At 41.8% G+C, this 24,849-nt stretch overlaps 1 protein-coding gene across 12 annotated transcripts in view; it reads left to right on the plus strand.

The window, feature by feature from the left end:
* The window catches only part of RUNX2 (RUNX family transcription factor 2), a 326,346-nt gene that overhangs the window by 153,494 nt on the left and 148,003 nt on the right, over positions 1-24,849 (plus strand). For 11 of the 12 annotated variants that reach the window (XR_005367770.1, XR_005367771.1, XM_038554219.1 and 8 more), the window contains exon 6: positions 9,673-9,846. The exons of the other annotated variant lie outside the window; for it this stretch is intronic. Coding sequence is in view for 9 of the 11 variants with exons in the window: in XM_038554219.1 (XP_038410147.1) it covers positions 9,673-9,846 (174 nt within the window). In the remaining 2 variants the exon portion in view is untranslated. The remainder of the gene's footprint in view (positions 1-9,672; positions 9,847-24,849) is intronic. 12 annotated transcript variants of the gene reach the window in all.

Consider the following 24,849-nt stretch of genomic DNA (forward strand, 5'->3'; position numbering starts at 1 on the left):
GCCACTGCCTGAAATCTAAAAGCTATAAAGGAACTCGCAGTTACGATACATGCATGTTAATATTTCACAATTCTTTTATTTATATATTTATTGAAAAATCTTGAATTCTTGAACCTTTATAAGCCCAAATTTTGGAGTAGGCTGTCCCTCAGTGATCTCGCTCATGGGTCCAGTTGCATTTAAAAAATGGGTTTGGGAGAGTGAACTTTTTGCTCACTCATCTAAACTGGCGCCTTTTGTTATTAAAAGAAAGCAAATTCAGTTTTTAACATTTTTTTTTCCTACAAACTGGAGTTCCTAGAATATTTCTATGGAGTCTATGGCTTAACTATGTAATTATGTCTCTTGAGTAGATTATGTTTTTTTTCTTCCCATAATTATGTTTTTACCCAAGAGACTGGAAGGCTTCAGACCTCTCTTGGGTGAAATTGTTCTTCCTCTCTTCTTCCTCGATAAACTCTGAATTCTACATGCCTGACTCTGTTCAAGGGCTGAAAGGGGGCTCTTGAAGATATGTGGAAGTGATTATGATTTTTTTTCCTTTAGAAATTGGTTTATATATTAAGAAGGGCCCTTAGAGAGACGCTCTGTTAGTTCATTTTTGAAATGCCATCAGAGAAGAATCTCCTGGAAGGAGATTTGTTTATGATCTGTGGTCCTCTGTCTGAAGCCACACACTAATATGGCTCTACGGCTGTCTCCTCTCATGAGCTGTCTTTTGTGAGCTCTGGGGCCCCACGCACATGTCATGTTGCATGGCTTCTAGTGGCTCCCGAGGACTAGAGGTTTCTTCAGCATGAAGGCAATTTCTTAGTCCACTTTACTGTTCTAGTCCAGAAATAGTTTTTGACCTGAACCAGACAGCCCATACTTAGGAAAAAAGATGACTCAGCAGCCTTTCCCAGCAAAGAATATAGACTCATCAATTTTACTGTGGGAAATGTTTCCCAATGACTAGCTCTTTTTTTTTTTTTTTTTCTTTCTTCTCCTCCTTTCTTTTACTGGATAAAAGGAGAGGTAATTCTAAAGTTATCAGTGTTCTTATTTATTAATTCAATAAACATTTGTTGTGTGCCTTCTTTGTACCTAGGCTCTAAATTATGTGTTAGACATGAGACATGACACCCATCCTCAAGGGGTTCACAGTCAAGTCCAGGAGAATCTAAGATAATAGGGTTTGAAATTCTATATAAATATTTTATATCCATTCAGAGTCAGCTAATGCTTACTGAATGCCTACTACACTTAAGTATAACTACATGTTGTACAAAAAAATAATGGTAGCGGCTTTCAGCTTGCTGAGATGGAAACCAGAGGGCTCACTGAGGCCCTAGAGACAGAAGAGACCAGGACAGTGTGATGGCCAAATGGAGATGATGGGGTGAGGGTATTATTAGTGGAGGAGACAGCTTGTGCAAAGGCACAGGGGCTCTCTGAAGAACTATGATAGTCCAGTGTGAGTAGAACATAGGTGGGGAGCTGTACAGTTTGTAGCCATCTGAAATGAGAGTGATAACGTACATTTGGACCATATTTTCTAGGTCTTTCCAAGTCTTTGTTTTCCATGCTGGGCTCAGGGAGCTCTGTTCAATTCAATAGACAGTGTTAGATAGTTGAAAGGGTTTTTTTTTTTTTTTTTTTTTATAGTTGAAAGGTTTTGAGCAGATGAGTAATGTTAGGATTTAGGGGCTGAAAAAACTTTAGAAATTATGGAAATGAACCCTTTACTTTTGGTAGGCCCAGAGGGCTCCTTTAAATCTTTTCCTGTGGTTGGCCATACAGCTAGTTGGTGTCCTTTCATTTAATCCAGACTGCTTTCCCTGGTGTATTAGCCACAAGTGAGAGATTAGGAGTGATTCTGGTGGGACTGGAGAAAATGAGGGCCTATCCCTTTGGAAACTAGGAATGGCCTTAACCCGGAGGCTGGGGTTCAGGAAAGGGAGGTGGCAAAGGTATACCTGGGTTGGATTTTGTGTCCTGGAGAGTAGAAAGTGGTGGTATTAATGGAAATAAGGAAATTAGAGGAGAAGCTGGTTGGGACTGTTTGTAGTGGGGGCAGGGTATGTCAGGGAGAGGCAGAGGGCTTAACTAAACATTATAAGCATCACAAGAGTATGGTCTTTGATTTTTAGACGTTCACAAACCACCAGTGAAATGTAGTCATCTGAATGTAAACAGAGAGGAGTTTCACTTTTCTTCGTGGTATTTCCATTTTCACACATACGTAGGAATGCAGAAAATCAGGGTTTTCAGTCTGGAGCCTCAACAGTTACAAAGCATTTGGATCCCAACTTTGCATGGCTCCCTTAAGAACTCCCTGGAGTCTGTGTAATCTCTCCTGTTATGTTGCTTTTGCTGGAAACCATCTAAATCAGATTCTTTGAGGTGAACTAAGACCCATCCTTAGTAGTAGAATGCCAAGTAATTTCATTTGGAGTAGAATTTGGGCTTTAAAATTAGTCCACCTGTAAATAAAATCTTTAAAAAAAAAAAAAAGGGATCCCTGGGTGGCGCAGCGGTTTGGTGCCTGCCTTTGGCCCGGGGCGCGATCTTGGAGACCCGGGATCGAATCCCACGTCGGGCTCCCAGCATGGAGCCTGCTTCTCCCTCTGCCTGTGTCTCTGCCTCTCTGTCTCTCTCTGTGTGACTATCATGAATAAATAAATAAAATCTTAAAAAAAAAAAAAAATTAGTCCACCTGTTCCCGAGCCCCTCCCTGCAGACACTCCTTCGTGTACCAATTTTAGCGTAGAGAGATTAGAACCAAGGCTTCATTTTTTTGTTGTTGTTTTTCCAGAACTACTACGGAATAGCAGCTCTGTTGCTCTATGACCAATTTCCTCTGAAAAATGGCAACTCTTTCTTTTTTACTCCAAGGATCATTGTCAGAACATCTTAAACGAGTCTCTCCTGTGGCCTGAGGCCTAGAGTATTGGACCAGCTCTCCTCCCACACACTTGTTGACAACAAAATTAGCTAACATCTTCCCAGGGTCACCCCTTCCTCCAGGCAAGCCTGAGTGCCTGGCAGAGGAGGCTCTTGGGTTGCCAGAGTATCTTTTCAATAGTTGGGATTAAAAAAAAGATGTGTCTTAAAAGGCCGAGTTCCCATATATATTGTATAGTTTAGAAGAACTAATGTGTAGTTGCAAAACTAGAGACGTCAAGTGATTTGAAGAATAGCGTGCTTCTGTTGAGATTCATATCACGTATGTGTTCAACACTGTCTTGTCTCACACGATATTTATTATCATGTTTCTGTCATTTGTTCTCTAGCTAGCTCTCCTCCTTTCTTCTCTACTTATCAGAATTCTACTCAACATTCTAGGACATGATGATCTCATCATCCGTGAGGACTTCCTCTTTCCTATTAGTCAATATCAGTTCTTCCTAGAGCAGTTTATTGTGTGTGTGTTTTTTTAAAAGTTTTTCTTTTATTATGAAAAATTCCAAACATATTAAAAGAGATTATATTCAATAAAATCCCATATACACATCGCCTTATTTTATAACTAATGACATTTTGCTATATTTGCTTCATCTGTTATTTTGCTGGAATATTGCATTTTTTTATTTTATTTTTTTAAAAGATTTTATTTATTTATTCACGAGACACACACAGGGAGAGGCAGAGACACAGGCAGAGGGACAAGCAAGCTCCCTGTGGGGGGGCCCCGGGATCACACCCTGAGCCAAAGGCAGATGCTCAACTACTGAGCCATCGAGATGCCGCTGCTGAAATGTTTTAAAGCAAATACCAGACATTGTGACATTTACCCCTAAATATATATATGGGTAAATATATATGGTAAATATATATGGGTAAAAAATAAGGGCATATTCTTATATAATCGCAAAAAGCATTACTTCCTTAATACTTTAAAATAGTCCGTATTCATATTTCCTCAATTGATCTCCCAAACCTAAGCATTTTAGTGATTGCCCTCATCGTAGCTTTATTCAGTTACATTTGCTTGTCTTTCTTCTCTTACTAGACTGTGAACTGCTGCGGGACAAGGATGTTATCTGGAATAGTTTCTCTCCCCTCCTCCTTGCAATGTTTAGGAAGATGCCCCGCACATGCCCACGCTAGCTGGCCTAACGGACCCAGATGTAGACTTGGTATTGGTTCCTCATTGACGGTCCATTGCAGATCTGCCTTTTAGCTTTAGTTATTTTATTTTAAAATTGTATTATCATGATACCCAGGAGGGAAGTAGATACCCAGTAAGAGAAGTGAGTGCTTAAAATCAATTTAAAATACTGATGTCAAAAGGCGAGCTGCCAAACCTCGTGCCCTAGCGATTGGTGAAATGACTTGACTATGCCCCGTGAGAGTGAGCTTGCTGTGATAGAGTGCCCTCTTTGTGAAGTTGCCTTTTTTCTGAAAGTACACTCTTTTGGAAGCGCTTCTTGGCGTCCTTCAGGAGGAGTGCTCTAACTGGTGCAGTGCATCATGCATTGAGTACAGTGCATAGAGTGTGAAGATCTGGCTGGGGGCCCACACAGCTTTCCATGGTTGTTAGGCAGTTCTCAGTTAACTTTTATAGAAATGGGCAAAATGGGTCCCATTACAGAGGCAAGTTTGTTTTCGTAGTTCACATAGCACAGTTTCTAGGTCTTCACCTACTGCTTTCAGATGCGTGATCTTTTAAGCAGAGATCCTAATGGCAGGATCCCGAGCTTGCCTTATAAATGCGGTGCCCTTGTACGATGAGAGTGGGGTCAGAAGGGATGGGACAATCAACTGCACTCAGCTGCACTCTTGTTTAGGGACCTAACTTTTCCACATGCGTCTTTGCTCTTAAGGATGTGTGAATGCTGTGACCTTTTGATCATGCTTTCTTCTCGTGCCCCTGAGTTTATTGCAACAAAAGTCATATTCAGCCAAATACACTCAACTTCTTGAAAGAAATTTCTTCTGAAAATTACTTTTTTTTCCTTCCCATATTAAATTCACTCTTGACCATGATTTTTTCCTGGTGCTGCAGTGGTTATAATCTAAAATAAGCTGGTTGGCAGTGGGAAGGAAAAGGGCCCGGGGCTAGCCATCAGAAACCCTGAGTTCTAGTTCTGCCACTGACTATGTGACTTTGGGCAAGTCACTTCCCCTCTCAAGGATTCAGGGTCCTCATTCATAAAAGAAATACACTGCTCTGAAATTTAGAGTCAAAATGATTCCTGTTGCCCTTTTCAGCTCTCTGATTCTGAATAACTTGCAACAATGCTAAAGAATTATAGAGAGGGCTCTTTCAGAAAGCAAGCAAGCAATTCAGCATTCACTTAAATAAATGTCCTTCAGGGACATTTCTTAGCAAACACCAATAAGGACTGGTCTCTAAAGTAACGCTTTGCCTGCTGGATTCACTGGATGGCCAAATAAGAGAAGAGGTTTTTTTTTGGGGGGGGGGGGGAGAAGATAACATTATCCTATGACATCCTGGGCCTGAAAATTTACTTTCCAAGAGACATTGGTCTAAAAGAGGGGAATATTCATTCAATCATTCATTGCATAAATCTTTGTTGAGCAGCTACCCTATAGCAGGCACTAAACTAAGTTGTAAGGATACAACTTTAAGCAAGATAGAGCACTTATCTTCATGGGGTTTTTGTTTTGCAGGAGAGACAAATAAATACACAACAGAACTACAGATTGTGGTAATAGCCATAAAAAAAATACACGGAGGCTGTGCTCGAGAAGGAGGAAACCTGCTCTGGGTATAGTAGGCAGGCAAGGCCTATCATAGGAGGTGGTGTTCACTCTGAGGTCGAAGGGGTGGACCTAACAGAGAAATAGGAGGAGAGCATTTTGGGAATACAGAGAGGTTCTGAGATGGGAAACTGTAAGAAGACATTGTCAGATGCCCAAGAGAGAGATGATGGGGTCCTAGACTAGAGAATAGAAGTGAGGGAACTGAATGGCTTTGAGATACACTTTTGAGATGGAAATGATAAGGCTTGGTAATAGGTTGAATGTGGGGAGTGACAGATAAGGGGAAATCAAGGAAAATGTCTAGGTTTTTGGCTTCCGTGAATGAGTGGCTGGTGCCACTTACTCAAATGAGGGTACTCCTGGAGAGGAATAGGGTTCTCTGGCAAGAAGAGTCAAGAATTTTGTTTTTAATATACTGCATTTAAGATGTCTTAGACATCCCAGAGGAGAGTTCAGTAGGCAGCGGGACCTACAGACCTGGAACTCAGGACAGAGGTGAGGGCTTACCTCAGAGATGGGGGAGTCACTAGCATGAACAGGTGGCATCAAGTACATGACTGTGAGATCATCTTGGGCAGTGGTCCTTTGCCTTGGCTGCACATCAGATCCTGTGCTAATAAGTAAGCTTTTACAAAATAACTCCTTGGGACCCACTTGCCAGAGATTTTGATTTAACTGAGCCGAGGTGGGGTCTGGACGTCTATATTTTTCAAAGCTCCCTGGAGGATTTCCTAATCCAGCTGGAGTAGAAGAGCCACTGCTCCAGGAAATAAGTTTCCCATTCTTTATACCTTCCTCCTGTTTGGAAGACACAGTCTTCGGCCCTTCGGATGAGGTTCAGTTCTCCCTGTACCATTGCAGAGTCTTGGATTTAACTCTGTTGTGCCCTTGTCTTCCATGTTCTCGGTCTCTTAAGGGAGTACTTGAGTATGGAGGATTTAAGTAGGTCTTCTTTCAGCCCATCACTCTCATGCTAACCCTGATGTGGTTTAGCGGTAGCTGGTGTTTGTCATGGTTGAAAGATGAAGAACCCTTTCAGCTTCTGTTCTTCATTGTACCGTAAGAATTTTGTTGTGGTTGTGGTGCTGGCTATGAAGGGGCAGACATCTACAAGGAAAAACGCATACCTCTTTTTATACGTACGCAACCGCAGATAGATATTCTCTGAGTTACTCTAGGTGTCTGTAGGTACTTGGTAGCTCCTGTTTGAAGGTAGTTTCCATAAGGTCATTGAGGCTTTTAAAATTTCACCTGCTCTTACATTTTTTCATCCTTATCAGTGCTGTTTCAAGTCCTTTATTCTTGCCTACAGCCTCTTGTGGCTCCCCTAAAGCACTGTGCTAAGAGGAAATGGCAAGGGTACTCACCCATCCATATGCTGAGCTCATATCTCATCCAGTCTCTGTGAAAACCCAATGAAAAGGCTGTAGAAAGCAGAGGCAAGGCTTTATTAAGTTTTCTTGTGACCCATAGCCCACATAAAGTCCCAGTGTTTAAAGGAACCATGCAGGCTCATGTAGTCCTCTCCTTAGTCCTCAGGGAATCTGACATTCCAAAAATATGGCCTATTAAAAAAAATAACTTCCAGGGACAATTCCATAAGCTTTCTTGTTAATGTTTACAGCTGTATCAACACCACAGCAATGTTTTTTTTCTTTTCTATGTATATGGGGAACAGAATCCACGGATCTAACTGTGACAAGTACTCTGTAATTCCCTAATTGTGAAACTAGTTAGACATAGCAAGATGCATCAGCGGAAGTTTGTTTAGGGTAGTGGGTGAGCTATTAAAGTTGTAATTGAATCCTCGCTGCTACTTCTGCTCATGCTGAAAACCAGCCTTGGCCCTGCACAGGTGTTTCTGTCGATATGGATATTTTGGGCAACTTCGTTAGCTAGGACGGGAACCATATACCATCCAGGCTGAGCTTGCTGATGGCTAAAGACCACAGGCTTGCTGTTTCACCTCTGCCGGCCCTAGTTGCTTTGTCTATGACCATCTTGCTGGCTGCGGGTTGGGAGCTGTTTGGGGCAATCTCTAAAGACTGCGGAAAGTTCCAAAATCTATTCATAATCTGGTTAAGAAGTCCTAAACAATGGGGAAAACAGCATAAAAAACAATGAATTCGCTTGGTAACTTTTCTCCTGATCTCAGTTCCTAGTTCCAGCAGATGCCCCAAACTGATGCTGGCAGGAAATAGGGTGGTGGGCGCATTTCAGTTAATGGACCTATTTGGAACATGTTTGGCTGCGGAGACAGCTACGCTCATATTTCCAAGCCTTGGCTTCCTGTCTGTTTTCTTTGGGCTGGGTAGGCAATGAAAAAGGAGACAGGAAAATACATTTTGGGGCAAATAAAATAAGGAATCTGTCTTATGAAGACAGCTTATAGCTGGGAAATTCTAATGTTCACCTTAACCCTCTCCTGATAGATTGCTCTTGTCCTGTACTGAGAGGAGGATGAGGTGTTCTTGATACTCATAGAATATACCTCCTCACTGTCAAAGGCTCTTAATAATCCTCCTTCCATTATTTTTTCTTTTTTTTTTATGGATAATAATCCTGATTTCCCTGATTTTTTCTTCAGAAGGCAAATTCTGATTCCAGTCATCATCTTAATGGCTCTTGTTTTTTAAAGAGAGGGCGTGTATATGCACACCTGTTCGAGAGGAGAGGGGAGGGGCAGAGGGAGAGGGAGAAAGTCTCAAGCAGGCTTCACCAGCACGGAGTCTGAGGCAGGCCTCAATCTCATGACCCTGAGATCATGACTCAAGAGTCAGACGCTTAACTGACTGAGCTACCCAGGTGCCCCTTAGTGGCTCTTTGAATCAGCTTCAGTTACAGTATGTTGCGGTGACAGACTAGGGCCTCATTCTGGTACAGAATATGGAAGAAGGAATCTACAGTGTATTTCTGTTCACATATGAGGCATTATCGTACTCATTCACCACTCTGGCACTCCACAGGTGTGCACTTAACTTATGTAGCACCAATATTCAGATGTTTTTCTGTTATACTTGCACCAAGACAACACTGTACTCTGCTCAGAATGATTTCATGATTTTCAAAAAGCCTTTGAACCTTCTTTATATTGTAATTTGCATATTTCTTTAAAATCTAGAACTTCCTTAGATTTTAGACTTGAATAAACTGGAAGAGAGACAAGGTTTTTTTGTTTTTTAATAATGGATTCTCACATTCACATGGTAACCCAAATGGTATTTTTCTATTTCTTATACAGAATCATAGTACTAGATTTAAAATTAAAAAAGCATTTTCTCTGATTTAACATAGTTTATTTATGTGCTTTTAGGTTTTGGGGTATCACAAAATATCCAGATTCCTCTTGAGAATTTGAGTTTCCTTCACTATATTTCCATATTTTTCCTCTTAAAGGGGTTTAAAGGTTTGAGTTTTAATTTTTCAGAAAGCAGTCACAGTAAGGTATAGTTGTAATAAAAAAAAAAGTCAGTTATATCATTGTGGAAATTTCCCTTTGACAAATGTGTTTGTCTCTGTTTCTGCCCCAGTTTTGAGAGAATATGTGTGACGTACACAGACTCTTTGAACTTTGGGGAAATTTCTTCCTTCGTGAAACAGGCAGACACATCCCAGTACACAATCACCTTTCCCACCATCGCCAAGAGGGTTAGAGGAGGCACCCAGAGAGTCTCTCCTGAGTTCCGGCATCCTGGCCTCGCTGCTGGCACTCAACTCCCGAGTCACCATCTGGGACCCTCGGCTCTCCATTCATAGGACAGAGGAGTAGGAATGCTTGCCACCAGATGATGCTTATAAAACCACTTGCGATAGAAGGCATTATAGAGACACTTCATTATAAATATCAGTATTGATGGTTCCTTGGCTTAACCCCCCAGTATGTATGTTCACATATCTATTTAGTATGGTCAATTGTTCAGCTAATTAATATGCTTTTATTTTATGATTTGCTGTTTCCAGGGCACAGACAGAAGCTTGATGACTCTAAACCTAGTTTGTTCTCTGACCGCCTCAGTGATTTAGGGCGCATTCCTCATCCCAGTATGAGAGTAGGTGTCCCGCCTCAGAACCCACGGCCCTCCCTGAACTCTGCACCAAGTCCTTTTAATCCACAAGGACAGAGTCAGATTACAGGTAAGACAGATTCCTAGGTTTCACTTGCACACGTTCCGGCAGGCTGGGGGTGAGGGGCTGCCACATGAGACGCACTCACTGCAATACTCCTGGGCTCTGAAATGGCTTTATTATTAAAGAATCAAGACGTGAAGATCTTATGGACCTCCTCCTCCTCCTCTCGCTCCTCCTCCTCCTCCTTCTTCTTCTTCTTTTTTTTTTTTTTTTTTTTTTAACGAAAAACAAATTCCAGTATGCAGTAACTTGGGGATAAAATTTGGGGGAAGTTGCTGTGAATGCTGTACTCTGGAGCACTGTCAGTCTGCACACTGGTGGAGGGTAATAACTATGCTCTCTAGGAGAATGTTCATTAATAAGTTTCTGTACTGGGCCCTGGGTGGCGCAGAGGAGAGCATCACACCCTCGCTATTAGAAAATCAGTGTTACTGTCTCAGACTTGGGCTTAAATTTCTTACATGTATAACTATTTCATTAAGTTTGCTTGAAGATTGCCCAGGGCTAACAGGAAGCCTTGATTGGTGGGTGTAAGGCAAGGTCAATGAGCTGCTCATCAGGCAAACAGAATTTGCTGCTGATTCACATTTAGCCCCGGGTCCTAATGCGACATTTCTTTTTATACTACATTCTAGTAAGCTGCTTACTACCTTTCTTCTTAAAAATTAACGTCAGCATTGCATTACAGACTAATCATTCATGTTTGGTGCAGTAAGACTCCCAATTCTCTCTCTCTCTCTTTTTTTTTTCTGCCCCATTTGTGCAAAAACAGATCTTGCTTTTAGTGCGATTGCTTTTAGATCATGGTGACAGAGGAGTGTGTCAGTCATCATAGATTTTTAATTTGCTGATCACAAGTATTGAGAGCTGATGTCACCTAGTCATGTCATTTGGTTTCTGTTGTTGGCAAGGGTGGACTGGAATGGAGGGAAAATAACTCAAAATGTACGGTAAACTCTCAACATTGATCTGTTCTAATGGTGAGGTTTTCCCTCATAGTGGCTAGGTGTTAAGTGTCCTTAATGGTTTATAAACATAATTGTTTATAAATGGATGACCTACCTCTCTATCTCTCCTGCCCATATTAGATATACGTCTTCTTGGATATTTATTTAGAGTGAGTGTATGTATATTAGTCTGCATATAAGGGTATACCTGAGTATATATTTAAAAAATAATACAGAATTATAAAAATAAACTATTTAAATGCTAAAGAGAACCAGATATCTGCGTCAGGGAAGAACATTAGAGCTCTGTGAAGAGTAGCCATTTATTAGCCTAAATAATTCCCTAAATATTGATATGTAGGAATCAAAAGGCTAATGCCTTTACTAGACATGTGTCCTTAATAAAAATGCAAGGGTGAAATTCACACTAACTTGTAAACATAAAGCTTGTAGCTATAGGTGCTACTGCATTTAAAGTAGTGGGCTTTAGATCTTTGATTAAGGTCCATAAATGGCTCTCCTTTTGTCTTTATAGTATTATTTTAGACCATATGTGTGTATGGAAGCATTTGGATACATATATAAAAGTGTTTATATATGATTTTAAGGGACTTATGATGACTAATAAAATATATATAAGAAAAATGCATGTTCTACGATTTGGCAATCCCTGGGTTCTTGAAATGTTTGATTTCTGTATTCTAACCCTTAACTGCTAATTACATTTTGCTAATGACCAATGCTTTTAAAAATGGCCTTTGGAAACTGTGTGTCGCTAGATTCACTTTTAAGAAAATGCTTTTCTCAAGGCTCTGACCTCAGACCTAAAGATGACATCATAAAAAAGAACCAGAGGACATTTTAGAAACTGAAGGTACCTTAGATATCATTAACCAAAAGGTTGGTAAAAGTGATGAAGAGGATCTACATTTTAGCAGCAGATGTAAGTGCAGAAAGTAAAGATCTGAGGAGATCCACGTGGGTACCAGGAGAGATCAGGGTCGTGACCACATTCATAGATTCAGCTCAACTCTGCTCCTTGCCCTCCTTCCTGTTGGGAGGCTCAGGAACATCAAGCAAGTTAGTGGCAGAGCAGAATTAGGTCTCTCAACTCCTGATGCAGTATGTTTTTTCTTACATGATACTGTGCTGCAACTGCATCATGGTCAATTAAAAATAATTTTTAAATATTTCCTGGATGTATTTCTAAAAATCAAACTATAAAACACTTGTATTTCTAGGTACTGATAGCTTTCTGGAATTATATCACAAGAGAATTAACTCTGCATTTGGGATTACAGCACCAGTATAATTGATTTATAGATCAGTCTTCTCCTTTTTCTAACGTTCACAAGGTATTAGGCCCAACAACTTTCTTCAGCCTCCTGATTTGCAGATTTACACACACACACACACACACACACACACACAACACACACACACACACGCCACCCTTACCCACTCTTGGCCACATGCACTTCCTATATGTGCTCCTATGTCATCAGTGAGATAATACAAAGTCTATCCATAACCAAGGATGTGTAGGGTTCTACTGTAACTCAAATGAGTAGGAAAACCAGAAGACCCATAGCAGCAACAACTTCAAAGTGAGTTGAATAGATTTCATTTTTTTTCCTCTCTGGGTTAATTTTCTTATTTATTTAGTAAATATGACTTCGAGCCTACCTGAAGTAAAGAATTGGGTCTTAGGTAATATGGGATGGGGGGAAAAGAAAAGTGCTCTGTCCTTGAGGTGTAGTCTAATGGAAGACTTAGCTATCCTTCCCAGCCTTCACATGCCACACCCGGTCCCCAGATGATAATGTTGTTGTTCCCTGAGTACACGTTCTTCTCTCTGTACCCCCTTACTTAGGCTATCCTACTTCCCGTGATTTCTGTCTGCTGGAGGGTGCCATCTATCCTCCAGGGTCACTGTTAGCTTCTTCAAGAGAGCCCGGCACCTCTATCTAGATGCTGCCTGTCCATCCTCTAAGCTCTAGTTGAGATTGCTTGATTTTAGAGCTTCCACATGTTTGTTTTTTTCTACCCTGCTAGATTGCAAATTCTTTAAGGGATTTATTACGGGATTTATTTTGGTTTGTGCCTAACATCTTGTGAAATGTCGAATGAATAAAAGTTTATTTTATTTTATTTTTTTAAGATTTTATTTATTTATTTGAGAGAGAGAGAGAACATGAGTTGGGGGGAGGGAGCAGAGAGAGGGAGAAGCAGACTTCCTGCTGAGCAGGGAGCCCTAAGCAAGGCTCCATCCCAGGGCCCTGGAATCATGAGCTGAGCTGAAGGCAGATACTTAAACCACTGAGCCACCCGGGTGCCCCTGAATGAAAGTTTAGATGAGAAGAAGTCCGTACAAGAAGGGCTGGGATGTCATGCCTTGTTCGCGTTAACTGTTCTAGTTTCCTGTCCCCAGGGTTCCATTGTTCCCTGGTGATGAACAATACTGGCAGAAATCACATTTCAGTATAATACTTACATAGTTAAACCATTTGGTTTCACTCCAGTGTAAGATCTACAGAATTGCATCATTCAATTTAAATTCTACTTATGAGCCTTAGCTATAATGGATTTTGTGACTTCTTTGCAGTATGTCAACATCTGCATTTTAATTCATGGAATCCTTTGGATAAAGATGTATGTCACCTCTCACTGGCTTGGCCCTCTTGACATCTCAAGCTCTTACTTCAAGACTGTAGAAGCTGATCGTGGTTCTGTGGTCACTATTGATTCTCCCACTTGCCAACGGAAAAGGGGTGAAATGAAGTTAAAAGTCATAAACTGAGGAAGTGATAGGCATTTAGTGTTTCATATTAGTGACCTCCAGTGTCTCTTGTAGTTCCTTAGGGCTAACGGTTCCTGTCGTGCAGTGGGCTGGCTTCTTTGCAGTGCTGGTCTCACGGTGTCATGAATGGCTGATGTTCTGTCTGGAGGCTCAGGGCTTTCTATGGCTTCCTGAGGAAGTTGCTTCCTTCTGGGTGCTAAGAAATACCTAGCCAGTCACAAATGTCTGCTTCTTTTGATTCAGAATGTGATGATAGCAGTGGAGCAAGGATATCATGTTAGGGGGTATTACTCAAGATAATCTCTATTTTAAACTCAGTACTTTGTGGTGGGTGAGCTACATCTAAAACAAATAAACGATAAAAAGCAGACTTAGGCCCTTTGGTTTGGTGGATTGGGACATTCATCTAACCTTTGGGGTGGGCATTCTGCTGTTCTGTTATTCATTCATTCAAAAAATATTTGAGTGCTTACTATCTGCCAGTCATTAAGGGAACAAGATAGTTTCTGCTGACAAGGAGCTTACGTTTTTGTGATAGGTATGGTCTGTAAATGGCTAAATAAGCATACATACAATATAATTTCAGATAATAACACCATGCTTTAAGAAATTAAATAGGATGATGTATTAGAGAACAATTTAGGGAAGGGAGAAGGTAATTTTGATTAGAATGTTGGGACAGGGTTCCTTGAAGAACTCGGAAGATCATGAGGAACGGCATTTCAGGCCGTGGAAAAGTCATGCAAAGGCTCTCAGAAAGTGGTGACCGTGGTGTGCCTAGGGGGCAGGAAGGTCTGTGTAGGTGGACATGGGAAATGATACAGAAAGGCAGGCAGGGAATGGATCACGTGGAGTCTTTAAGGGCCTAGAAAGGAGCTTGGGTTTTGTTCTGACTGCAGTGGGGGGCTCTTGAGGGATATGAACAAGAGAATGACATTATCTAATATTCATGCTCTTTATTTTATTATTTATTTTTTAAAAAGTTTTTTTTTTTAAGATTTTTAAAATTTATTCATGAGAGACACACAGAGAGAGGCAGAGGCACAGGCAGAGGGAGAAGCAGGTTCTCTGCGGGGAGCCTGATGCAGGACTCGATCCCAGGACCCCGGGATCACTACCTGAGCCAAAGGCAGACACTCAACCACTGAACCACCCAGGCGTCCCTAATGTACATGCTTTTTAAAAGTCACTTTGGTTGCTGTGTGAAGAATGGATTGTATGGGGGCCATACAATCCATTGTAGAAGCAGGGTCATCATTTGGGAAGCTGTTGCTGTAGACCAGGAGAGAGTTAAGGATGGCAGCATTTCTCGTCTTTCTCTGAGACTCAGATCAAATGCCAGGACCTCTATCAGGCTTCTTCTAACCTACCCAGGCTGAACCTAAAGCACCCTCCCATACCACTGGTCCATTTGGTGACAATTATTTGTTTACATGTCTGTCTCCTTCATCAGACTTTGAACTTTTAAAGTTTAAGGCCATGTTTTATTTACCTCAATGTCCCCATTATACATAGTGCCTGTTGCTCTGTGAGTTTGGTTTGATGATGAATGAATAAATGGGTCATTGACTTCTTGAGGAAGTGTGACCCATTATGATCCTCGCCCTAGTACCTGTTTGATTGAATTATTGTGAGCTACTCTTTATTGGATGCATATTGTGTGCCAGGAGTTGTAATGAGGTCAGTTCCTGTGCTCCTTACAACAGCTCTGGCAGGTGGATGGTATTATTATGCAAAGCTGAGGGTCTGAAAGGCCAGATGCCTTAGATACCCTGCCCAGAGTCCCACTTAGAGCTAGTAAGTGGCAAATATAGGTATGAAAGCCAGATCTGCACTGCTTCAGGGTCCTATGCTCCTTAACCATGAGCACTGTTTGGAGGCTGATGCATGAGAGGCTGTTTCCTCCCATTTCTGAACCTGCTGACTTTCATTTATGCAGCTTTTCCCCACTGACAAACTAGTTTTGCATAAAGTTCTTATTAAAGCCTTAAAACAATTCTGAAAAAAACATATCTTACAGGTGGAAGAAATTGAGTCTTCAAGAGATGACTCACTGAAAGCTTCTTCAGCCACTATAATCAACTATGAGTTTAGTAGATCCTTAGTAGGCAGTCATCCTCATCCCTGTCAAGTCGGGCATATTGCTGGCAATCTAAATGATACATATTCTAAGGGACTACTTTCTTTTTCTTCTCCCCATAGGATATTATTTAGAATCCTCAGGGATGATATTTTCATAAAAGGGATGCATTAGGAGTATCTGAATCATGCTTTAAAATGCAATAAAATTGTTTTCAGTGGTTAAATTACAGTTTCGTGAATTTATATTCAAGGTAATACTTTTAGAAATCTCTCAAAAAGCAACTTGGCCAGGCATCACGTAAATAATCATCTTATCAGCAGTTACATTGACTGCAGTGAAGTATTTCCACCCAACTTTGTATTCCCTTTGCCAGCAACAAGCCTTTAAACATGAAGAGGATCTCAGCCAATTAGGCCAGCTGAGCTTGGGCTGTGTATGTTTGGCTGTCCCAGGCCTGAGCCCACAGCCTTAACACTGAAATATTTACTAGCATAATCCTTTCCGAAATAGGAAAGCACAGCTGAGTAGTGTGTGTCTCAAATTACAGCTGTATTCAAATGCCCGGTGACCACACAACTATTTAATGTGAAACAGAGTGGGAGGTGAAGTGGGCATGGGGCAGGGCTGGTGGGCAGTGGCTGCAAGTGTGAAGAAGAGCCGGAGGCCCTAGAGAGGCTCAGTGACTGTTAGCAGGAAGAGTGACCACAGGTGCCATCAGCATTGACAAGGTGGTGGGGCATGGGGAAAGGGAGAGGTGAGTGAGGCCTCATGCTTTTTGCCCACCATGTTCTTACTTACTTGCAGGCCTCTTATGTCTGAAGGAACTGAAATCACTGCCTTCAAAGGCAGGCTGTTGAATGTAGTGCTCTTTTACTTTGGTGGTGCTAATGTTTAATTTTTGAAGTTATCAGAAAGTCCTGTCCCTTTCTCTGCCTTGGATGGTTTGCGCAGGAGATCCAAGTAAATTTGCTGCTGCCATGCACATTTGTAAGCTGGCAAGCTCCTTAGAAGAGTCACCAGTTGCAGTCCATGTGAGAAAATGCTACAAATTGTGTGTGAACAAAATTACACATCCATTGAGCTCTGGCAGCCACCTTATGAAGAAGGGCAGAATTTGAGGTCAGCCTGATTGGCTTTGAAGAATAAGGCTCAGGAAGACTCTGGAAGGCTGGTGGTCAACACGTCAAGTTGTTGTTAGCCTATTAGTGTCCTTAGATCAACTTCTTAAAGGTCTCTGGACTTTTGTCAGTAGGAATCCCTTATTAACTGAATATGCTCTGGGGTCTCATAAGAGCTTTATTATGCTCTTAGAAAAATGGAGAGGGGCAGTGTTCCAAAAAGAATTAATTTCTTGAGTTCCAAAAAACTTGCCTTTGTAATTTCCTCCTATCTGGAAGAGAAGATGCATAGTTAATGTCTAATTGTGATAAGAAGACTCCATCTACATAATGCCGTGCTTTATCCTTCCTTCCCCAAGACTGTTGTGTTTCTAGCTGGTCTTTGGGTCTCTGCCCAGAGGAATTCTTGATTTCTTTCTTTCATTCTTTTCCAGAGCATTATCTTTCTCTGGCTTTATATCTGGTTTTAGCTTTATATACACACATGTGTGTGCATGTGTAATACAGACACACAGACATGTATATATGTATATGTATATATGGACAAATGCATGTCTGTCCTCTTCACTAGTTGCCTAGGGACCTTTCTTGCCCCTTTGTACCTTTTGCAATGGACTGTAGGCAAAATAATCAGAATAGGAATCTAGCTTTGGAGGAAATATTCACCCTACAAGGCCAACCCAGGAGAGGGGCATGTCAGGCATGCAGTTTGGTATAGTGGATGCTCTGGTGATGCATTTTGATTCCATTTCTTCATCTTGATATGTGCATAAATTCTCCAGAAACAAAATTGTATGTCCCTACTCCCACATAAGATCATCAGATTTCAAAAAAAAAAAAAAAAAAAAAAAAAAAAAAAGATCATCAGATTTTTTTTTTTCTAGGGCTTTATTTGGATAGAGACTTGCTTTTTAATGTTTCAAAACAGTAGCAGTCTTTGAGACAGATATTACTGAAGAGTCCATATTGTGAAATCTGTTTTGTGAATAAGAAAACCTACGCACCAGGAGATTTCTGAAACTCTCAGAGCTAAAATGAGTGTCCCAGGAAGGTGAAACCTGACAAGGTGGTTTTAGGTGGAGAGGAGGTGAGAGTTTAGGGGAGAAGGTTAAGGAGAATAGTAAATGATTGGAACAGTCATCCAGATGAATGATGGGAAAGGAAAGTGGCTTTGGGTGAGCATCACTGAGGAGATGGCTAAGGATAGAAATATTTGGAAGAGCCAACCATCACAGTTATGTGCTTCTCTCCTGCATGCATTGCAGTTTGGTAATGGGAGTGGGCTCTAGTGTAGTGGATCATCAGGGAGAATGAGTCTCTCCTAGGATTTGGTAGGATTTCGTACAAGTCAGGGAAACAAGGAAGATGTTGAGCCAGTTACCAATATGGAGGGATATTCAGGAGGTTGGTAGGTCATGGTAAAGATAGAACTTCTGTAGAGGAGTTGGCTCTGTCTTGGGATTTTGGAGAATAAGGCAAGTGGAAAAGTTAGGAGGAAGGAAGAAAGATCCGGGGAAATCCTAAGTTTCAGGTTGGGCAGGAAGTAGGTGTCCTGTGGAAAGGTTGAGGGTACATGGGAGCTCTTGGCTACTCCTTCAACTATTCCTCATGTGATGGCTGGAGGTTCCATTGGATGCTGCCTTGAGAAAACACTGTCCTCTAGCTATGTGTGGCCAGGGCAGTGGCGGGGGAAGGTGTCTTCTGGTACTCTTAATGCATCCAAAATCAGTGTTAACTTTTTTGTCATTCTATCACACTGTGGCTGCTCTTAGGGCAGGCTTCTGCCATCCTGTCTCGGACTTGACCAAACGCAGCTCTGTACTTTCTTTCTTACTCAGTTTCATCATTTTCCATCTTGTTAGGATTATTTAGTGATTCTAAAGCTTCACGCAGTGTGTTGGCTGTTCCTCACAACTTTGTCTCATCTTGCAGCTTAGAAACATTGTTTCTAATTCTTTAAAGACTTTAATGAATGTGCTGGATTGTAATGAATTTGAATCTGCCACGATACATCTCTCTCAAAGCCGACCAGAAGTCATCTCAACCACCACTTTCTGGTAGACCTTTTAACTGGCTATAAATCACATCAGAGATAAGGCATATACTTTGCTGAGGTCAAGATGCACAATGGACAGGTGAGCTTTCTTCTAATCTATTGCTGTAGTAACCCTAGGAGATGGGTTTTGGTGAACCTGTTCTGCTTTCTGATCATTACTTTGGAGCTCAGGTGTGAGAAACTTGTTGTCCACAGGGTGTTGAAGGTGACTTAGTGTTTTCAGTGGACTGCAAGCAGGTCATCAAATCACCAACAGAAGCTCCAAAAAACTAGTTGACATTTAGATTTTACCAGGAGCAATGCTTTTCTCAAAATGAGGTGAGTGGAATAAGCGAATATACAACTATCATAGGTCATGTCGTGAAGGCACAATCTTCAAATAATTTCAGGACTCTCATGTGCAGGCGTAATGCCAGAGAACAAAGCTAAGGTTAGTAGTGAGTGGAGTTATGGGGAAACAGACTTGACTTAATAAAACTTTATAGCCCTGCTCTGTCAAAAAGAAGCCTTTGCCTACTGGTCTCCACAATTCTTGCAAAACTGTGGGGTGAACTCATCTGGGAGCAGAACCTTGAATTCGTCTAAAGCACAAGTCTCTCTCCTCTGTCTTCTTACTTCTCCTGGGCCTTCATGTCTTCTGAAGCATGTTTGTTTTGCTCATTCTATTTGAAGATCCTTCTTCTTGATAGGGAAGATTAAATCAGAATAGCGTTGGGTCATTTTCCTTTCCGAGGGTCATCAGTAAAAATTAAGTCCATTGTTTTCAGACTTTGGTGCATTTTAGCATCACCTGGGGAGCTTGTTAAAAGTCCAGGTGCCCAGGCTTTAGCCCTTGAACCAGAATGGATGAGGCGGGGCCTGCCCAAATCACGGCGGCAGGCCCAAGGCCCATCACCAGAGGTCCCCCTGCTCAGCCAGAGCTGATCTGATCCAGCCCGAGGCATGCCAGGAGCCTCATCCCCGTGGTCCTGAGTCAGATGGTGTGTGGAGGCAGCTAAATGCCCCAGGCCACTTGCTGGCTTTCCTGAGTCTGGCTCCTGGGCTCCGCCCCCCAGTCCATTTCAGCGGTTGTTTGCCCTGTACACCCTTCCCTGTTTGCCTGGTCCTAGACTGGACTTGTGCCCTGTTTCTATTATGATGCTAAGGGAGATTTTAGAAATGCATATCTGGTTATGTCACCTCATACTTAAAACACCTCAGTGACCTTCCACTGCGCTTAGGATAAGGCCCCAAACCTCCAGTGTGGTCCAGCAGGTTTTGCCTGCTGACTCCTCCCCTTTTCTCCTCCCACGAGATTTTGAACCTTTTGTCAATAATCCACCCACACGGGCTCTCTTGACTCCTCCAAAAACCTTGTTGTCTCCGTCCCGTAAACTTGATACACACTGATCACTCTGCCTAAAGTCCTGTTCACCTTACATGCCGCTTTCCAGGACCTTTGCTTGCCCACTGAGTTCTTGGCTTAATGGTCACATCACATCATGAGAGAAGCTAGACCCCCAGGTGTGGTTGGGGTCCCCCATCGTGCATTGTCATGGTGCCAAGGACTCTCCTTTCTAGTATTTCTCACCTTTGATTCACGTCAGTCATCCCTGCCAGACTGTAAAGTCTATGGGGGCAGAGGTTAGGTCTGTCTGTATTTACCATTAACCTCCCTAGTAGCTAGCACAGTACCACAGTAGGCCATTCAGTCAGTATTTTTGGAATGAGTGAATGAATGGTTGCATGGGTGAATGAATGACCAGGAGATAATTCTTAGCACCGTGGATGCCATGATCCATCTGATAGCAGAAGTCACCATGCCTGGGGACCTTCTATAATACCCTAGTTGCTCTGGCTGCCCCCCTGGATGTGGACATCAGCCTGATTTGACCTGAACTGACTCCACCCACTTGAGTGTGGTGATTTGGACTGAAGTTCACTTCTCTGGCCAGCAGCACCACATCTCCGTCATATCTCGGGTTCTGGTTTTTTTTTTTTTTTTTTTTTTTTTTTTTTTTTTTTGGGTTCTGGTTTTGTGTGTAGCTTCTTCCCATCCCTCTGCTGGCTTTACCATTGAGGTCTGGGATATGCCACACAGATTAGGTGTGACGTGGTATAGACTCTCGTTTCTTCTATTAAGTTTTTTCTAAATAAGAAAATCCCCTCATTTTTTATGAGACGGTTATGAGTCCCATTCATCCAAAAGCTGGTGATACTTTTAAGGCACTTCTCATTACCTTGTCTTAATTCAACTTCCTTTGGTTTTCTTTTTTTAACCTTTTGTTGTGGCCTGTGACCTCTTAGATTCCACATATCATCTCTCATTCTCTTCTCTGCCATTGTCTTCTAACAGTTACTAAGTCTTTCTTCTCTCATTGTTTGCTTTGTGACATAACTCATCATGCCCAGTGTACCCGACATAGCATCCAGTTTTATCCAAACAGTGTGCTGCTCTTTTCTCCTCAAATTTCAGTCTAAAGCTCTGTGAATCAGTGAGGTTGGTCTTCTGCCAAATGAATCCGGTATCCACCTTGGTCCATTTGAGGAAGCCCCAGGTGGGGACGAGAGGAGGAGTCAAAATCCTGCTCTTCGTATCTTCTCTATTAACGTGAGCCACCCACCACCACTGACAGCTCTCAACTACCTTTCATGGCCGGCCCAAATCTGCTCAACCCACCTTCAGTAATTTCACTTATAACCACTGTCTCCAGAAAGGACTGAGGGTAGGGAGCCCACTTTTCTGAGTAGTTAGAATCGTAGCATTTCATAGCTGGGAAACATCTTAGCCATAACCGATAGGTGCTCCTCTCATCGTCCAGGTGCAAGCAGTAAGACTCAGAGAAGGCAGATTAGTGGAGCACGACTGCATGGTTGGTGCCGGAGCCACCCGTCCAAGGCTCTTCCTGTGCTTGGAGGAGCCTGTGTGTTTTAAGAGCTGTGTTTCCCATTAGTCGAGAGAACCAGAAGTGAGTGGGAGAGCTCATTTGAAAAATCCAGTCTATCTAGAAAGGTTCTTAGAGAAGACATAGAATTTAAACATTTGGTGTTTAGTGTAAATTGTTTTGAAATGGGAATGAATGTACATATGGATGTGAGTGTATTTGTATTATGAATGATAGTAATATGACCAAAACAGTTGAGGATAGGAAATTGTAAACCTGCCTCTCTCTGTTGAGATTCTTGGCTTTATTTGACCCTGGGAGCAATGGAAAGGGTATAATCTTAAACTAGTAGAGTCTCTACAGAGTTCATTTTAAGTACCCCAGTTTTTCTTAAGAAATATTTGAGGTTTACACAGACTGATGTACTGATTAGGGTAGAAACTGGGTGGAGGAAGAGGGGTGGGAATGTGGAGGTTTCTCATCATACTGTTTCCCAAATACAGCAGGTGCTCACAGTAGATGGTAGATGTGCTGAAGTTTGGCAGAAACCATTGGCTCTTGCTGGGTCACGTTACACAGAGGTCTGTTGGCCCCACAAACAGGAAGAAGCCTTCTGTGCGCTGATTCAGGCTTTGCCCTTGTTAACTTGTTTCCTCCCATCTCTGCATGAAGTTCAACCCACATGCATGGTGTGCCTTGTTGTGAGTGATTCTTAGGAAAGCAGGCCCTTCTTCACACCTACACGTGTTTAACCGAAGTGTTTACAAAAGGAGGCCTGCTCGGAGCAACCACTGAGTCTCCATACTTACCGCTCACTGGGCTTTTGTGCAGCTCTCAGCCTGCTTTGTTCCCCGTCCCCCCAAGCCTGACTCAGACTTTTTCAGACTTAAGACTTCTACATATTTTCCTAGAGTCAGTTCATTTTCCTAGGGTGCCTTTTTTCTGTCTGCCTCCCCCTTCTCTTTTTATTACCTGGAGTGTTTAGAGTTCAATTATGCAGACATGGAATTAGCTTTTCAGTCATTGGAAAGTATGGCTACTCTTAGAGCCATGACTCTTTATATACCATTTTAGGAGGTGAATGGCCACTCCTTCCTTTTTCCCTGTACCAGTGATTGAACTTCAGAAACTGTGGTCCAGCTCAAAGAAGAGAGCTTGCCTTCCTTAGACCTACAGGTTTAAATAAGTAGTTGTTTCCATTTTTGGCTGGTGCTAAGACACCTTGAGACATGGGAACCACTCTTCTCCAATTAGCATTGGGGAGCATCTCCTGGGTATGTTGCCTTCTGTACTTTATGTTATGGGAGTTTCTGGAACAATCCCCAAGTAGCCCATGCAGAAGGAACACCACTCTAGAAAGAGACCTTATGAAGTCTGTTCTGACATTGATGCTTCATGGTTCATTTCTATCTTTAGAGTGTTTTTTTAAAGACACAGGTACATGCTTTGAACATTTTTGAATTGTTGTTTATATCTTTTCAGTCTTAACTTTCCCAGCTGCTTGTGTGAACAAGGCAGGAAAGGCCTTTTGTGTCCTATCAGTCCCTTAGACCCATCACACTGCCATATGGGCTTACAGGAGCTGTCTTTTACAATAAGAATTAATTTTTTGCTGGTTCACCAGAACAGCATGCAAAAACTCCTTTTCCCCCTGCCCCTCAAAAGCCCTGCTAAGGTGGCAGTAATGACTATTTGTACTCTGCAGATAGAAAAAGGTCAGCTAAATCAGAGCCTTGCTCTTGACTTAATGAATTGGGAGAGGGACTATAAAGTGTATACAGACCTCTGGGCTTCTGTTGTCTTTTTAAAATATAAGCTATATGGAGCAATCCTGCACAGTGTTGGTGGTAGCTGTGTCTGTGACAGACTGCCAGTTAGAACCAATGCTGATGGGTTCTTTTTTCTAAGTTTTAATTTAAATTCAAGTTAGTTAGCATGCGGCTGTCCAGTATTGGTTTCAGGAGTAGAACTCAGTGATTCATCACACCCAGTGCTCATCACAACAAGTGCCCTTCTCAATACCCATCACCCATCTAGCCCATCACCCACCCACCTCCCTTCATCAAACCCTGTTTGTTCCCTATCGTTAGACTCTCTTATGGTTTGCCTCTCTGTCGGCTTTGAAGGATTTTTTATGTCGAATGCCTGGTTCCTTTTTATTCAACCTGAACTCTTAGTAGCTAGAATTGGTTTCTTCTCACAAAGGAAACCATGATTTCTTCTAGAAGGGTGTAGTTACAGATCCAAGATATCTACTAAGTAGCCTGACCTTATGTGCCTGGCGGTAGTTCTTGGCATGCTTGCACAGTTCGATCTGGGGCCCATTTTCTCACTGGTTTCATCTAGGCTATAGGAGCTCTCTCTGCCCTACCTAGGTCCTCTGCTGCTTTCTCTTCTCTCTCATTTAATCATTTTGCTTTGTCACTTCCTGGCTGTGAGAACGGCAGGCCCATCATAGAGGGAAGACCTGATTTTCTCTCTCGGGTTTATCTTACAGGTCAAATTTGATCACAACTTCCTTTTAAAAACCCCCATTTTAGGTGAGAGCAGAGGAGTTTGGGGAGAAATAGGGTATGGTCATATTTAAGTGCTCATGTGATATTTAGGATTTCAGATTTCCCAAGCACTAAGGAGTATGTGCACATAAAAAAAAAAAATTTTAACAAAGGTTTTGCACATAAAAAAAAAACATTAACAAAGGTTTTGTTTTTAAATTGTCATATCTGTATAAAAACATGTCAGTACTTTGAATTTCTATAATATAATCATAAATATTATTAATAATATTGATACTGTTTCTGAGGATTGTCATGTAAAAATAGTGAATTACAGTTTTAAGAACACCATAAAATATTTAAAGCTCAATAGTGGTTTTCATTTTTTTCGAAAAATTTCTGAGAAAGGAAGTTCCTCTGAAATCTTGTGGGTGCTTGATAGGTAGTTACAGGTTATCCAGGACATAATAGCAAGACTACGATTGGCACTTCTATCCTCTGAGACACAAAAATAAAGAATATTCTTATTTATGTTGGAGTGTAGGACACTGTACCTTCCTCTGCAGAGTCAAAGGGACAAACTGTTCAATCTAACTCTGGGTGGGGTGGAGTGAAAGAGTGGTTCTATCAGCCCTGTGGGACCTGA

Source organism: Canis lupus, chromosome 12 (assembly GCF_011100685.1).
Source record: "Canis lupus familiaris isolate Mischka breed German Shepherd chromosome 12, alternate assembly UU_Cfam_GSD_1.0, whole genome shotgun sequence".
Classification (NCBI taxonomy): Eukaryota; Metazoa; Chordata; class Mammalia; order Carnivora; family Canidae; genus Canis; species Canis lupus.